The sequence below is a fragment of the Delphinapterus leucas genome, chromosome 7, assembly GCF_059928025.1.
Source record: "Delphinapterus leucas isolate spDelLeu-1000000601 "Yukka" chromosome 7, BTC_Dleu_Yukka2, whole genome shotgun sequence".
In the NCBI taxonomy this organism is placed as follows: Eukaryota; Metazoa; Chordata; class Mammalia; order Artiodactyla; family Monodontidae; genus Delphinapterus; species Delphinapterus leucas.
In genome coordinates, this window is record NC_143135.1 from 4,416,258 (window position 1) to 4,432,721 (window position 16,464).

The 16,464-nt window shown below is 59.6% G+C and overlaps 1 protein-coding gene across 7 annotated transcripts in view; it reads right to left on the bottom strand.

Moving 5' to 3' along the window:
• Positions 1-1,532: 1,532 nt before the first annotated feature.
• Positions 1,533-16,464, bottom strand: part of TPCN2 (two pore segment channel 2) — a 31,568-nt gene continuing 16,636 nt past the window's right edge. For 3 of the 7 annotated variants that reach the window (XM_089914371.1, XM_089914369.1, XM_022591153.3), the window contains 15 exons: positions 16,375-16,456; positions 16,114-16,200; positions 12,373-12,492; positions 12,213-12,272; positions 10,177-10,305; positions 9,405-9,454; positions 7,967-8,066; positions 5,740-5,811; positions 4,452-4,525; positions 3,855-3,936; positions 3,690-3,772; positions 3,266-3,347; positions 2,831-2,925; positions 2,479-2,663; positions 1,533-2,326 (listed from right to left, as the gene is read on the bottom strand). In XM_089914371.1, coding sequence (XP_089770497.1) covers positions 2,489-2,663; positions 2,831-2,925; positions 3,266-3,347; positions 3,690-3,772; positions 3,855-3,936; positions 4,452-4,525; positions 5,740-5,811; positions 7,967-8,066; positions 9,405-9,454; positions 10,177-10,305; positions 12,213-12,272; positions 12,373-12,492; positions 16,114-16,200; positions 16,375-16,456 — 1,291 coding nt within the window. In that variant the 3' untranslated portion in view covers positions 1,533-2,326; positions 2,479-2,488. Of the gene's footprint in view, positions 2,327-2,478; positions 2,664-2,830; positions 2,926-3,265; positions 3,348-3,689; positions 3,773-3,854; positions 3,937-4,451; positions 4,526-5,443; positions 5,518-5,739; positions 5,812-7,966; positions 8,067-9,404; positions 9,455-10,176; positions 10,306-12,212; positions 12,273-12,372; positions 12,493-16,113; positions 16,201-16,374; positions 16,457-16,464 lie in introns of those variants that run through there. The other 4 variants (XM_089914370.1, XM_022591154.3, XM_089914372.1 and 1 more) reach the window with 3 other exon arrangements.

The following is a 16,464-nucleotide window of genomic DNA, read 5'->3' on the forward strand; positions in this document are numbered from 1 at the left end:
CGCAGGACAGCATAATCCGAGGGGCCTCTTTGCACACAAGACATGGAACGTGGACCCTCTGAGGTGGACCCTCAGCTGGGACCGGCACAAGGACAGGGCAGAGGGCACATCGCCCACAAGAACCAGGCTCACTCTGGGTGGACAAGCTTGCAGCCCAGTGAGGCCGGGCTCCCAGCCTCGGATCACAGGCGGGTCACAGAGGAAGCAGGCCTGCAGGGGGCCTGGGAAAAGCAAGGAGCTGTCCCCTGGGGATCACGAGTCAGGTCAACTGAACCTGAATCCACCACTAGATGGCGCTCAGACCTGGGTGGGGGGTGGACATACAGCCAGAAGGAACAGCAGCTGACCAGACAGGCCTCACCCTCGTCCCCAGAAGAGCAGGGCCTTGCTGAGGCAAGCTGGGTATCCACTTCTAAACCATGTTCCATGAGAGCCTCCCCACCCAAAACCAGCCTTCCAGGAAGGCAGCCTGCACAGGGCGGCAGGTCTGGGAGAGTCCTGTCTACCTCCACAAAGGTCCCCAAAACCTGAGGAATGCCCACAATTTCAGAAAAACTCCGGGATCAGAAACCCAATGTGCTTGGACACACAAAACGTTACCAGCCGTTAGAAAACCTCAAGCAGTTGGATTTCGTGACATTTTAGAAGTGCCGTTTTTTAGTTAAGCTTTCCTCTCATCCCATTCCCCAGACAAGCTGGGGAAGATTGAGATGACTTCCTGCAGTGGAGTCGGCATCTGTACCCTGATTTCCCCTACGGTGCCCACAGCAGACATCACTAATAGATCCCAGCACCCCTTCCCATGAAGATTCCAATCCTTCTCAACAAAACCGCCAGGAGCTACCACCAACCACTCGAACTGGCCCTTGAAATGAGAAACCCATTTATCAACCTGGATCGATGGCAGACCAAGTGGCAACGTGGCCTGCCACGCACTGCTCACTTCCCCCTCCTCCCCACCCCAGCCCCCTCTGTCACACACCCTGAGGACACACAAAGTAGGGCCACCGCTGACTTATACATGTCTTTATGCAAATTAGAAAAAGGTGTCCCCCTCCTGGTGTAGACAGTCAATGCCAGGACACACCCTTGCAGCCAGGTACCCTTGTAGAGTGCACAACCTACACAACCATACCCGGGGTAGTGTTAAGCCCCGACAGTTGTTTTCTTCTTTTCTGTAATGCAAGTACCTGTCTTAAGCTTTGATTGCAGAGGCGTCCATTTCAAACACGGCATCTCAAATAAACACATGGGCAGCCGCTCGATGAGATAAAGAGCCAGGCCACCTTCCTCCACTGAGGCTCCTTTATTTTAGAAATCTTGGTTGAGTTTGATAACTGACCATTTGGACCACATTTTTTTTTTTCTTCCTTGGCTTTAAATTCCTGCTCTTATGTTTTAAATTCACCAATAAAGAGTGAGCCCCTGAAACCCTCGACCCCAACAAAAGCATAACCCCAGGCCCACACTCTCTCTCTCTCTACCCGAGACCTCACTGTGTGGCCCCAGGTGTACTATGTAATTTCCAGGTCTCGTAAGTAATAAACCTTTATTTTTTCAAAGTTTCCTGACGGTGGTTGCTGAAAGGCATCTTGCTAACACAGTACGAACCACAAGGGCTGGTCCAACCACAGCACTGGCTTCTGACAGGCTGAGAGCGGGTGGCCCCGTTCCAGAGAAGCACAGTCGTGTCGGAATAAGGATGACCACCTCCTTCTTTGCAAGACTTATTGATGAAGATGACTGGCATTCTCACCCATAAAGAAACGCACCCAATCACACTCACACGAGCCATAAAACAATAAAACACAGTCCAGATTCTTATCATGTAAAACCAGGATCCCAAGCTTAACGCCCCGGAAAGCTGCCGGTTGGCCTGTGCGGGCCCCACGTGGGCCTCTGGTCCCTGAAGGCCACCAGCAGTGAAGGCACCACGGAAATCCCAGGGCCCAGGGGGAGGGCCACTGCATCTCCCTCCCAGTCACCCTCTTTCAATATTTAGAAAAATAAGTCTCAGGGAAGCAGCTTATAAAAAGAAAGTGGCATGGACAGCGCCTGAGGGGCCGCGGAGGTGGTCCAGCTCGGCTGCAAACCAGGGCCTGCGTGTGTCCCAGCGTCGGCACGCACGGTGGCTCTGCCCAAGGGAGAAGCCTCTCCAGTGGGCCGCGGCCGCCTCCTCCCCCGGCCGGCGCCCATCCCGAGGCCGCATCACCTGCCGCCGCCCCAGCCAGGAAGGCGTCTGGACGTTCACCTGCACAGCTGCAGGTGCGGGTGGTGGCTCAGCTTCTCTGTCAGCTCTTCCTCCGTGGGCTCCTCCAGGACATCCCTGCGGAATCGGGGACAGGATGGATGGGGAGCCCTGGGCACCTCCAGAGGAGCAGGGAGCAGAGCCGATGCAAGCAGCCCCGTCAGTGCTCGGGACGAGGGGCCCCTCGGAACCACCCCCCGGGGACTCAGGTCCACCTCTGGGATGCTTACGTGGCGTCCCTCAAAGCCCGGGAGGACACCTCTCCGCGTGGCTGTAACACAGCAAACGCTCAGAGACGGCAGTTTGACCACCCGGGGCTGACTCTGGGACGGCTGTCACTTCTCTGCACCAGCAGAGGGACAATCTCCAGGTTACCACGGAGAAGAGAAGGGCGAGGCTTCCTCGGGCCACCTGTCTACACCCACCAACAGAATCACCTGGAGACCAACGGAACCTGAGGGTGCTTCCCGAAAGACGCTCACCGGAGAGCAGGACAGAGGCCCGGCCCCGCAGCAGGAGCAGAGGCAGACCCCGGGCTCGTGGGGACCAACCGCCCGCCCACTGCCTCCCCCCTCCACGCACCTGAACAGGAGCTCCACGGTCACCTCAGAGGTGGCCCCTAGGTCCCCTGTGAGGGACTGCAGGTGACTGCGGCGGTCCCACTTGTGAAGGAAGTTCTGGCAAGAGGGAGGGAGGGACGGGTGGCCAGTAGGCGTGGGCCCTGCGTGGAACCAGCCTTGTCCCCCTACCCCAAGGACACCAGGATCCAAGGCCACCAGCTCCTACGGCAGCAGATGCCTGAGAGCCCTCCTCCAGCCCCCCTCCCACAGGTCAAAGGTCAGGAGCATTCCAAGAGGCCCCCAGCAGCCAGGGCGAGCAGCCCCAAGGGAGGACGGAGCCTGAATCCACCAGGGCTGCCCGACCCCAGCACGGCCTCTTTGGACCAAGTTCCGGGTGGGCCCCCATCAGCAAGTTAGCAACTCCGACTGAGAAGAGCCCGGGCAGGGTTGCCGATACCTCCAGAATCAGAGCCAGGAACAGGTTGACCCAGAGGACGGACGACACCAGCCACCACAACACAAAATAGATCTTGGACCACCTGCGGAGAACAAGGCGGCCACCGGGGCCGCCCGTGAGCCGAGCGCGGCTGCTCCCCAGACCCTGCTGCCCCGCCTGTGCCATCGCTGTTCCCGCCCTCGAGCTGGCCCAGCCTGGCCTTCAGGGGCGCTCGGCCAGCGGCCGGGCGGCACGGCCAGCGAGAGCGGGAGCCGGTCTGAGCTCTGCAAGCTCCAGGCTGAGCCCCGTCACCCCACGAGCCCCGCTGTCACGGCCCCCAGAAGCCACCTGCTCCTGCACGCGCCCCGCCATCCCCGGGAGGCGCAGACCCAGATGCGCACCCCACGCAGAGCCGCGGCCGGGGCCGCCAGGACGGGTCACTCACGGGCCTGCGTAGCGCCGGAAGGCGTCCAGGAACACCTGCCAGTTGTTCACGACCATCACGTCCCACAGAGTGACCAGGGCGGCCTGTGGGGCGGCAGACGCAGGGTCCAGGAGGCCGTGGGAGGTGGAGGCGGGGGTCCCGAGGGGCGGGGGGCGCAGGACTCACGGCAAAGTCGTCAAAGTTGTTGGTCCAGTACTCCAGCTGTTCGAAGCTCCCGCAGGGCGCGGAGCCGTTGTCAGGGGCCAGGCTGGGGGGGCACAAGCCGGGTCGGTGGGAGGCGGGGGCAGGACACACACCCGGGTGCCCTGGCACCGCCGCGGCCCCTGCTCGGCGTGGACCCAGCTGGGCCCCTGAGGAAGCGGGGGAAAGGGGAGATGGCCCCCGACCTCGGAGGTGCTGAGTGCGGCGAGGAGGCCAACGCTGTGGACACACACGGCCAGCGGCCGGCCCGGGGGGGCCCTCGGCCCTACAGTTCAGGCCTGGCCCTGGACGCCCCCGCTGCCGGCGCGCGGCCTGGCCTGCAGGCCCAGAAAGGGGCACGGCTGGGGGCTCTGAGCCGGCACGGGAAACACCCTCAGTGCAGGCTCGAGGGAGGGCTTCGGTGAGGGGCGGGCGGGTGGAGAGGCCAAGGAAGAAAGGGGCCTCCTGGCTCCCTCCTGGGGAGCTGCGTCTCACCCCTCCACCCCCCCGCCCGGCCCTGTCACCCGCGGCTCCAGCGCCCCCAGAGGCGGGGCGCTCTCTGCACCTCGGAGCCCCCCTCACCTGCTGTTTCCAGGAGCCACGATGACACCTCGGAACAGGGTGACGCCAATGATGGCAAAGACGTAGTAGGCCACCTAGGGAGGCAGGTGGGGCCTGTCAGCACCCCCCGGAGGGACCCCCGCAAAGCCAGGCTGAGGCCTGCGAGGGCGGCATGCCAGCAGGGATTCCCAACTGCGGGCACTGCCGGCCTTCCCGGGAACACTGGGGCTCCCAGGCACCTGCGCCAGAGGGAAGCGGGGAGGAGCCCCTGTGGGCAGAGCCCCAAGATAAACCGGGGGCCCAGGCATAAGAACGTTGGCTGTCCACCCCTCCTCAGGGCTGGTATGGCAGGAAGAGGGTTCCACTGAGAACAGGGCAGCGAGGGCCAGGGAACGGTGTGCCATGGAAGGGTGACCGGGGGCTGGCCAGGTCCCTCCAGAGAAGTCCCACCACTCTCCCCGCATCCATCAGGAGACGTCTGAGCACTGGGCAGCCTTGTGCCACAGTCAGAGAAGGGGCTGCTGGCCGCCCCTGACCTGTCCCCAGCATGCCCGGTGGTGGGGGAGGGCTGCAGGGAAGAGGCACACACCCCAGGCTAACCCAGCCCCCCTCTGGGCCTCAGTTTCCTCCACTGTGCAAATAGGGGTCTGGGGGGCAGTGCCCGAAGCAAGGTGCCACCTCTAGCATCCCATGACAGCCCAGAGCACCACAGGAGCCCCCTTACTGTCCAAAACAAGAAGCAGCAGGGCTTTGTCACCTTCCCTCCTGCCCTCCAGGCCTCGTGCCTGTAGCAGCACCCAGGGCCCCTGCTCACCGGGCCCTGCCCCGCCTGGGCCACAGGGTAGAGTCAACAGCGGCGGCAGGGGAAGGGCTGACCCCAGGGGTGGCGGGGGGACATCACGGCTCTCTCAGCAAAAGTGACTGTGAGTTCCCCAAATCCCTCTGAGCAAGGATGGTCGACCAAACCCCACTGGGGGCTCTGTGGGCCCTGAGGGGTCCCTGGTGCCTCTTACGTCTTTCATCTTCTCAGTGTGGCCCCTGGCCCAGGACACAGGAGGGATTCAGAAGTGACCAAGAGGATCTCCGGCTGGGGAAGGGGTGTGGTCAGGCAGCGCCTCCAGCCAGACCAGCCCTGAGCTCCTCTCTCTGGCTTCCTGCCCCACCCTGTGCTTCCTGGGCCCTGGTCACCCGCTCCCCTAACACAGGGACCCTCCTTCCGAAGGCCACCAGCCTCCTGTTGAGCCCTGGCTCCCCATCCAACAGTCCAGCTCCGCTCCCCCGAGGGGCCAGCGCAGGCAGCTAGACTCACCGCCAGGATCCCGCCGAAAGCCCGCATGTTTCTGATCAGGTCCAGGATGGTACTAGCCACCACAGCCATCAGCTGAAACGGGGAGAAAGCACAGACCCAGTTCCTCCTGGTCCCACTGAGGTGACACCAACCCGCCCACCACCCAACGCTGACCTAGAAAGGTAAGAGGAGACTGGTGACTTCCCAACCCACACACCTGTACACAAACCCCTCAGGCATCCAGACACACCTCACCTGTACGCGCACCTGAACACACCCACAGCCCCCATACACACCTGTACACACACACCCAAGGCCTCACACACACACCTGTACAAACACCCACGGCCACCCATACATGCCTCACCTGTACACATACCTGTACACACACCCACAGGCCCCGTACACACCTGTACACACACACCCAAGGCCTCACACACACACCTGTACAAACACCCACAGCCACCCATACATGCCTCACCTGTACACATACCTGTACACACACCCACAGGCCCCCATACACACCTGTATACCCACACCTGTACACACACCCCACAGCTACCCATACACACCTCACCTGTACACACACCCATACACACCTCACCTGTACACGCACCTGTACACACCCACAGGCCCCCATACACACCTGTATACCTATACTTGTGCACACACACGCTCACACCTCTGTGCCCACCCATACACACTCACACTTGTATATACCCACCCACCCAGATGCATATACCCCCTTCCCTGCAGACACCTCCACCCACCCAGCCTCAGATGGGTCTAAGTCCAAGACCCTTGGTGAAGCCATGGTGCGCAGGGCCTCGGCCCACACTGCCCACCAACCCACTAAGGCTGGGTCAGCTCGTCCCTGGTCTGGAGGCTCCTAAGAAATGCCAACCTGGAGATGGCCAGTCAGCCCCGGGTGATAGGGTTTGAGATGGGGCCTCAGAGACCCCATCAGGAACCCTGGCTACAGGCTGCCCCGAGCCCTGGAGAAGGGCTTTCCAAGCAGCCTGGTTACCCCACCTGGTAAGTCAGGAGAACACAGCGCTGGATGGTAGCAGGCGGGGACCATGCTGTACGTGTGTGCACATGTGGTTTATGTGCACGTATGTACATGCATGTGAGCACGTGTGTACAGGTGATCACGCATGTGTGTGAGTGCACACGTGTGACTGTGTGTGTATATACAGTCGTGCTTGTATAAGCGTATATTGCGTGTGCTCTAGTGTATGATTGTGTGTGTGTGATTACATGCACGTATGTGTACAATTGTGTGCTTACACACATACACGTGTCGGTGTATGCACGTGTATAGTCACGTGTGTCTGTGAGATGACGCGTGTGCTTGTGTGGATGTGTGATTACGTGTGTGTGTACATAATTGTATGTGTGCTTGTGGGGCTGTGTGTGTGATTACATGCCTGCGTACACTATGTGTATGCGTGTGTATAATCGCACAGGTGTGTGTGTGTGTGTGTGTGTGTGTGTGTGTGTGTGTATGAAGGCCTCAGGGCAGCAGCCCCCCCTCTGCACCCAGGACCTCCGAGCCACCTTCAGATGGGAAATACCCCTGGGTGACAGGTCACTCCCCTGACAGGTCAGGAGCACAGCTTGGTAGGAAGGACAGACATGGACAGGGGAAGGACCTGGACACTTAGAAACGGGTCAGATGTCCTTGGTTTCTTTTCTCCTGAAAAGTGCTTAGGAAAGCAGACGGGAGCCTCCATGCCAGGCGGGAGCTGGGCCTGAGCACCCGACTGCCGCCTCCCCTCCCCTCCCCTCAAGGTGGGTGTTACTCCGGGTGGGAACATTAAGAGAAACCGAGGCTCAGAGGCGGTCACAGGCCACCCCACTCCTGCTCTGGGGGTCCTGGAAACGAGCACCAGTAGCCACCAGCAGCCCGTGCCGAAGGCCTTTCAGAAACGCGGGATGCCTGGGAGCACACCAGTTCCTTGCAAAGGTCAGGGACCCCAAGGAGCACGAGGCCACTCCTGCAACTGGCCGACACGGGTCCCGCCTGCACCCCCTCGCTGTCCTCACCCACAAAGCAGGGCTGGACACTCACACTTCCAACCGCCACCAGCATGGCCCAGCCGCAGTGCAGGGCGGGGCCGCAGCCCGAAGGGCCCCAGGGGGCGGGGGCAGGTGGGCAGGGTGGACAGTGCTCGGCCCGGTCCCTGCCCGCCTGGCACACCCACTCCCAGGGCAAGGTCACGGCGTGCACAGGCGGGGGCGGTACCTCCATGCTGGGAATGATGCGCAAGAAACGGAAGGCTATGAGCACGTTCACCAGCCGAGTCACATCCCACAGCGACAGCAGGCCCAGCGCCTCCGGCTTCCTGCGGAGACACATGGAGACGGGCTGGAGGAGGCCGGGAGGCCAGCGAGGGGCAGACGGGAGACACGTGGTCCACAGACAGAGACGCAGGGACTCAGAGAGAGCCACAGAAGTGCCGGGAACGCGCCCCGTAGCCAACGCCAACCGGAAAAGCTCCATCGTGACAGGAGGGCAGAGCCTGAGCCGCCCACGCCTGCAGCCCCAGGGCGGTCACGGCAACACCTTCCAGGGCACAGCCCGCCGCAGTGCCGCAGGGCTACCCAACCCCCGTCCTACACGGGAGAACACTGAGGTTCCGGACGCCCAGCTCAGGTCCCAGCAGAGCTGGGAGAGGTGGGGCCCCGACCCATCCCCTATCCTCTGACCCCGTTCCCTAACCTCTGAGCCATCCCGAGCCCTGACCCCGTCCCCTTGGTGTCTCTCATGGCCTTACTGGCCTCTCATTTCTATTTAAATTTAAACCCATTCTCACCCAAGATGTTACCCCCCGACCCCAGCTCACCCCGCCTCCCCAATGCAGGTTTTAGTGCACTTGAGAAACAAGGTGAGCCAGCCCCAAGGTGCCGGGCGGTGCAGCAGCCCCACTGCTCCCAGGGCACAGGTCCCCACTGAGGACCGCATGGCCCCCGTCTTCCCGACACAGACCCTTCCCGGAGCCCCACCCCCATCTCGGGCAACTCCCAGCTGCTCCACTGAGACGGAAGCAGCCCAGCAGAGGGACCAAGACACCAGGGCTGCCCGAGGGCCCAAGGTCGGCACGCGTGCTTGTTGGCGGCTGTACTCTGGGCAGAGAGACCCCAAGGTTGCCACAAGCCACACCGCGAGGCGCCCTGGGACCCCTGGCCAGATGTCCATCGCTCTGTGCGGCTAGAACTGGTAGCAGCGTGAGTTCAGCGAGCCCCGGGCCATCCCTGCCATCTACAGGGAGGTGAACTGACACCCAGAGTGGGAGGTGACAACCCCGGGTCACAGGGCCTCCAACCAGAGGAGGGCCCCAGTCCGATTCCAGTGCCCCCAGGTCCTCCCTGCTTCTGGCCCCCAGCACACCTGGGTCCCGTGTCCCATCCTGGGGTGGGGGTCAGGGGGTGCTGAGCCAGGGCACTGCAAGCGGCACCTCCACAGCTTCCCATCCCGGCTCTGGGAACGCTACCCTTCTGCAGGCGGCTACGATGAGAAGGGGCCTGTCCCCGTAGGCCTCAGCAGGGCAGGAGCCGCGGCCGCTCCCCCCGACAGTCGGGCGTTTGGCTCTAGAGCTGCCCGGGCCAGCGGCCGGAAGCCAGGCGCACACCCTTCCCCGGGGCGCTAGCCAGGCCTCCCTGGGTCCTCCACAGTCACATACCAGCCCGGGTGTGGGAAGCGGTACACAGCCAGAGTTGAGATCTCCAAAACCTTTAATCACAAAAGAAAAGAAGCTCGCTACGGCAAAGGCCCACTGGCAGCTCTAACACGCTGTCCCCAAAGGGGGTTCCGGGGAGAAATCAGGACCAGGGGGTCCTATCCCCACGGTGGGTGCCACGTGGGGACATCCTGCAGCTGAGAAAGACACCTGGCCTCAGGCGTCGGGCTGCACACACGAAGGGCAGGGCTCGGGAAGGGCCGGCTGAGTCCCGGGCACGGGAGAAGCTACTCGGTCAGCTGTCTCCCTCCTGCTCCCAGGGGCCCACGGCTCGAATCCATCAAATACGAATACGTGTCATGCCAATATCACTGCTGTGACACGCACACCGGGCATGGCCCCTCACTCCCCCAGGCCCTGGGGAAGGTGTCCCGAGACCCGAGACCCGTGGTGCCCGAGAACCCCTGCCCTCCCCTCACCAACGTCGAGGCCCCACTGGCCAGCGGGGACTGCGGGTTCCCTCCGGGCCTCCCTCAGGGGTCAGGAGAGGCAGCCTGCCACCGCTGCACACCTCCACCCACGATGCGCAGATGCAGCAGAAACCAGCCTCCTGCAGCCGCCCGCCAAGCAGTTCACCCGGGGGAGGCCAGCCCCTGTGTCACCGGAGGCGGGAGCCCCAGTGCCCGCGGCCCCCGGGCCCAGCCAGACGCCGAGCGCTCACCGCCCACCCGAGAGCGCACCTCGGCCCGTCTCAGACTTTACCAGCAGGACTTACCAGCAGGACGGCGGTGAGTAGCCCGTCGAACACATTGCTGCAGGAGACCAGGTACCCCCGCAGGCCCAGAGCAAACACCTTGAGCAGCATCTCCAGCAGGTAGTACAGGATGAAGACGCAGTTGAGAATCTGAAAAGGGAGAAGCGGGACCTGGCGTTCAGTCCCGGTGCCGCCCCTGCGCCCTGCCCAGTCCCCCACTGCAGTGGGGCCCAGGAGGGATTCACGCGGCTTGGACGCCAGAGGGCCCCTTGGATCCCGCCCTGCTGCACGCGGGGGCTGGCCGGGAAGCAGACAGCCCCGCCCCTGCTGGAGCCACGTGACCCTCTCCTCAGCCCCCCTGGGCTGCTCTTCCCGACGCCCCCGCAGCCCCAGACACGGGCATCTTCAGAGCCCCCTTCTTGACCCATAGCCTCTCCTGGGGTGACCTGCACCCCGTGCACGGCTTCAACAACAATTCGCACGTCTGCATCCCCCGACCCAGACTCCCCCCACCATCCGACGGGCCCTCAACCCCCCAGGCCCAGTGTCTCCCAACCCCACATCATTTCTATGCTGGCAGGGCCTGGGTCACCCACACCTCCTCGGGGGTCTCTGCCTCCAACCTGGCCCCTCTGGTCCAATCTCCTGGGGACACCGGGCAGTGTCCTTCCCTAACGGAACCTCCTGGCTCCCAGCAGCATCCTCCCAGTCGCTGGGGGATGTGTTTAGGAGGCCTCACCATCAAAGCTGGTCTCAGGCTATGGGGTCACTGTCTTTTTTGAAGCCAGTAAGTAAAGTATCAAGTAGCTCTTCCCTTAAAGGGGGCTACGTCACGGCGGGGTGATGGGGGGCATGGGGTCATCTGAGCACTGCGGTCACCTTGTCCGGTGTCCAGTCTAAATTCTATATTCTTAGCCAATGCTGTCTCATTCACACCTACACAGAGATCACCGTTAAAGGCAGAAGAATAAACATTATGAGCAGTTATCAAGGGGCATAAAATGATGGAATTCTGCAGTCACCTCAAGAACCCTACGTGGCATTGATCTGACCAGAAGCCTCTCATAAGCAATCAAGCTGACTCAAGTGCTTAAAAAAACTATAGTTGGGGCTTCCCTGGTGGCGCAGTGGTTGAGAGTCTGCCTGCCGATGCAGGAGACACGGGTTCGTGCCCCGGTCCTGGAGGATCCCACATGCCGCGGAGCGGCTGGGCCCGTGAGCCATGGCCGCTGAGCCTGCGCGTCCGGAGCCTGTGCTCCGCAACGGGAGAGGTCACAACAGTGAGAGGCCCACATACCGCAAAAACAAAACAAAACAAAACTATTGTTAAAAAAGATGAAATACAGGTCAGCTGTATCCAACTTGACATTTGTCAGGAATAAAAACCAGCCACCTCTGCAATATGTTATTCACACAGAGGAGACTGAACAATTCCTGTCGAATCCAGGAAAAAAAAAAAATTAGGAAAGTAGAAAACTTGATTTTAAGTGTAAAATAGAGGAACTTCAAACAGCAGGCCAAGAAGCCATTTCCTCAGTTTTGATGTCGTAAGTTTAACTCTATGTTTAACATACGTGACCTGATGTGTCACTTTTTAATTGGACAAATCAAGCTTTTCTTATATAATTAGAGAACGTTCAATGGTTTTCATCAACTTAATATCATTCATAATATTTTTCATTAAAATAAACTTTAAAATACATGCTTTGTGAAGGTCTGGCATTATGGGGGCGGGGGCGGCGTGTACAGCTTTTTGCTTAAAATCCAAAACGGAAAAATTGTTTTTAAGTTCCTAAGGTGTTTGACAAGACCTCAGAATGTTAGGAAAGGAATTCTCTCTATACAACTCTCCCTCCGCCGTCCGGCCTGCATGCCGGTTCACCCAGGGCTCTGCACGGGCTCCCGGCTGCCCTCCCATGGCCGGCACCCCGACCCCTGGGCCATCCCTGTGATGCACTAGGACAGCCCAGCTTCCCAGGGACCTGGGGCCCCAGGTGGGGAGGCTGTGCCCTCTACCCCGCTAACTCCCCAGCACCCCGCACGGCTGGAAAGCTCACCCCCAGCACGAAGTCGTCACGGTCCTTGGGCAGCACATGTGCATCCAACACCAGGAACACCTGTGGAGCCAGAGCGGATGGCAACTCAGCCCCGAAGCCAGGAGGAAGGGCAAGTGAGAGATCCAGGGGGTGGGAGACGCCAGGGCAAATCCTCACTCACACAGATGGTCACGAGGTTTCCAAGGGCCATGAGGTTGCCCAGGTAGTCAAAGTAGTGGTGGCCGAAGAGGAACTGGGCACTCTGCAGAAACTGAGGCCGGTACTCGGGCCGCGGCGGGTGCTGGGGGGACACACACGCTCAGAAACATGCCAGAGGTGGCCATGGCCACAGGGGCCCAACGATGCCTGTACCCCCTTATCCTGGGATTTGACCTCTTCCTCCCTTACTTCCTATCCCAGGCTCTCCAGCCTAAGGAAATCGTCTCAAACACAGTAACGGTTTTATGCGCAAAGATGTTCATCACAGTCTTTCTAACACCAGGAGAGGTGGAAATAACCCAGACGGCCACTGATGCTGTAAGTAACCCGTGACGGACTATCACACAGTCGTCTTAAATGTATGCAAAGCGCCATGTGGAAATACATGTATAAATTACAAGCTAATAACTATGAAAACTCAGCACAGAACGAAGGGACCTCACACACTGTGACCAGGCTGGAGTGGAACTCAAAGGAAGGCAATTAGGCAACAAATACTAACGTGAAGACACCCGTCAGACCCAGCACTCCCATGCTCGGCACCCCACAGAGCCAGGACAGAGGCGCAGGGCGGTCACCGCAGAATGAGATGGGCCGCGCCTGCGCTGTCCCACGCAGGGGCCGCTCACTGCACGTGGCCACTTGATTTAAATTTAAATCCGATCAAATTAAACACTCAGCTTCTCTGTCACGATAGCCACATCTCAAGTGGCATGAGGACACCCATGGAGATCTGACCCAGCCCCACACTCAGACGCATGGTCCCTCGGTGACAAACAGCCACAGCCTTACCCAGTGAACGTTCCCAATCTTCCCACAGTCCTCCACGTGGGAACTGGTGCCCAGAGGCACCTGCCCACACTAGTACGGTGCGGGTGCAGAGAGAATTAGGTACCAATTCCCTCTGCACCCGCACCCATCCCTGCTGCACCCCAGAGGGTGGCTTCCTGCTTGCCCAGTGACTGCAGACCAGCTCCAGGCCGGGCAAACCGGCAAACGTCTCTGTCACCCTGTGGGCTGGACCACAACTTCTCCAAGGGAGTGTGAACCCTGGCCTTGGGGAAGACGCCCCCTCCCAACTCTACTCTTCCTCAGGCATCTCCCTCACCCCTCAGGTACCGCAGAGTTTCCTCGTATCTTACAGTTACTCTTTCATCACAGTTGACACTTCTTAATGTTAAACTTGCCCTGCTAAACCCACTGTGTGGTTTCTGTCTCCTGCTTGGACCCAGACTGATATATTGGCCAAGAGAGATATCAGCATTATCCATGATGTTTAAATGGTTACAAGAAGTATGGACTCATAGATTACCTTGTTATCAAGAAATAACAGACCTTGAAATGATTTCAGTGGTTGTCTCTGGGAAGGGGGACAGCTGGGTGGGGTTTTCTATTTTTCTCTACTACCTATAATGAATGACTGCTATGCTTTTAACCCAAAAAGCTTCTTATTAAAAGAAAAACAGACTTTTGGAAGCTGGCACAGTGCCTTCTCTACAACCAGTTAGCAAGAACCGACCAGTACTGGAGGCTAGGCTGATGGACAGGGGTTGACCACACACGGGAGGGCTCTCGTGGAAGGCTCACGTTTTCCTGGTATCAGCCTGCCTGCAGCATGCCTCTCTCCAGCAGCGATTCCAAATTCACAGGCTGCCAGGGCACCTGGGACCAGCCCCCACACGCTAACAATCCGTGAAGCACCTGCCTGCCCCCCTGTAAGAGGCTGTCATAAAACCAAGGCAAGAACACCACAGCTCCCCAAACCTCTAGGACCCAAACTCCCACCTCAAATCACAATTCTGGACTTTAGACCCAGGGAGTTGTGAGAAGAGAGAACATCGCATGGACCACACTGGGAAAGGCATGGCCAGAGCAGGGGCGTGGTTAGGGCAGGGGCGTGGCCTGCGTGTTAGACCATCCCTGAGTCTGTGCCCAGCATGTGCCCTGCTCTGCCAGTCACAACCACAGCACCTCCTTTTTGATATCATCAGATCCTGATGCCAGAAGACGAAGGGAGAGTCGGTTTTGGAAGACCCGGACCCAGCAGCATCCTACAGGCCAGCAGGCAAGTGCCCAGGGAGAGCCTGGCTGGCCCAGTGGACCCCACCGAGCGAACCCTGAGAAAGGAGCCCGCCTTCCCAGATGTCTTCCTGCCCAGGTCAGCCTGAACCCGTAAAAGGGCTGGATCGCATGACAGCTGCCGAGAGCTGCGTCCTGGGCCCAGCAAACCTCCTGCCCCAGGATGAGGGGCATCATCTAGAAAGGTGCTTCCTGATCTTCTATCGTTTGAGGACCCAGTGCCACAGTTTCTGCAAAATCTGCATCTGATGGCACATACTTACTATTTCCTTCGAGTCACCTGGAAGCAGACACTGTTGCCTAGCCTCTTCCCAAGAGAGGTGCGACATGCACTAACATACAAAGTGTCCGCCTGTGTGTCCCTACTACCAACTCCCATGTCCCGAGGGTGCCACAATGAGGATGCTGCTGACAACAGACATGCCACGGACGCACCGCCCAGAGCTCCAGGCCTAGCAGGGCCTGCCTCCAGGTGACCTGGAAAGACCTCAGGAAAACATGTTCTTAGGAAAACCACCTCTGACCGGGGCCTGAGGCCACAGAGGCTGACCACAAGACCTGGAGAAGCTGACCTTTGTTGTGGGCTAAGATGTATCCCCCAAAATTTTGACATCCTGACCCCCAGAACCTCAGATGTGACTGTATTTGGAGTCAGGGTCTCCTAAGAGGAAATTAGGGGGAAATGAGGTCACTGGGGTGGGGCCCTAGTCCAACGTGACTGGGGTGCTTATAAGAGGAAGAGACCGGGACAGAGAGACACACAGAGGGACGACCCTGTGAGGACACAGTGAGAAGACGGCTGTCTACACGCCAGGGACAGAGGCCTCAGGAGGACCCAGCCCTGCCCACACCAGGATCTCAGACTTCTAGCCTCTGGGACTGGGAGATAATAAGCCGTGTTACTTAAGCACCTCCAGGCTGTGGTATTTGTTACAGAAGCTGAGCTGACTGACTCAGCGGTGACACAGAGCTGCTAGGAGTCCGATCAGCAGGAGATATCTGATTCCACCTCTTCACTTCAATCCCCGTTCGAGTCCGGCTTGGCCCTCTCAAGGCCAAGTGGCTGCAGTGGCAGCCCCCTCCACTGCTCCCACGGTCTGCCTGTGAACAGCTTGGCTGTCTCTCAGCACCTCTGCCACCCCCCTCACCTACCCCACCCCGCGCCCCCGCCTCCCAGAAACCTGCTACGTAAAATGCAGGCGGTCCAGGGTCTTATGGACACAGCACTGAGCTGGATGCTGAGGCCCATTTGGTAACTTTAAAACTCAGTGTCAAGGACAACAAACAAAGGTTTTAGACAAACTCAGGAACCTCGCAGGTTAGGACACATGGGAAGAGGATAAAAGTCTATCACGGAGACGGAGAAAACTGTTTGGAAAGTTCCTCTGGGTCAAGACAACAGTCCCTGTGGTCTGTGAATTTCATAGGTCAACAAAATCTCCCCAAGAGCCACACCATCTCTGTTCCCACGTATCATCCTAAGGACCAGAATCCCTGGGAAGGCAAGTCCTGGCAATGGTCACTAAGCGTGACCCAGATGATCAATGCCATCAGACACCGAGGACTTCCCCCTAACCCTGGGTGGCCCTGGCACTGGGCAGGTGACTCCAGTCTGGCCCGTTACCTCTTTAATCACCCTTTTGTCAAACTCATCGAAGAGCTTCTGAAACTCGTCAGCTGACAGCAGGTCCCCACTGCGGGAATGCAGCTTCTGCAAAGCAGGAAAGCACAGGTCAACGGAGCAGCTGGGCTGAGGGCAGGAGGGGGGAGCTGCCCCCGGCCCCACCCAGACTGCGCCAGCCCGGCTGATCCGAAATGACACCCACTTGACGCCCAGAGCCCAGAGGCACTGGCAGGGGAAGGCGGGGGGCAGGGGGACCGGTACCTCCGTGATGGCCTGTTTGTGGTCACTGTCCAGCTGGACTTTCTGAAGCACCTGCAGGAAGTCCTGGGGCTTCACCCCGACTCTGTGGGG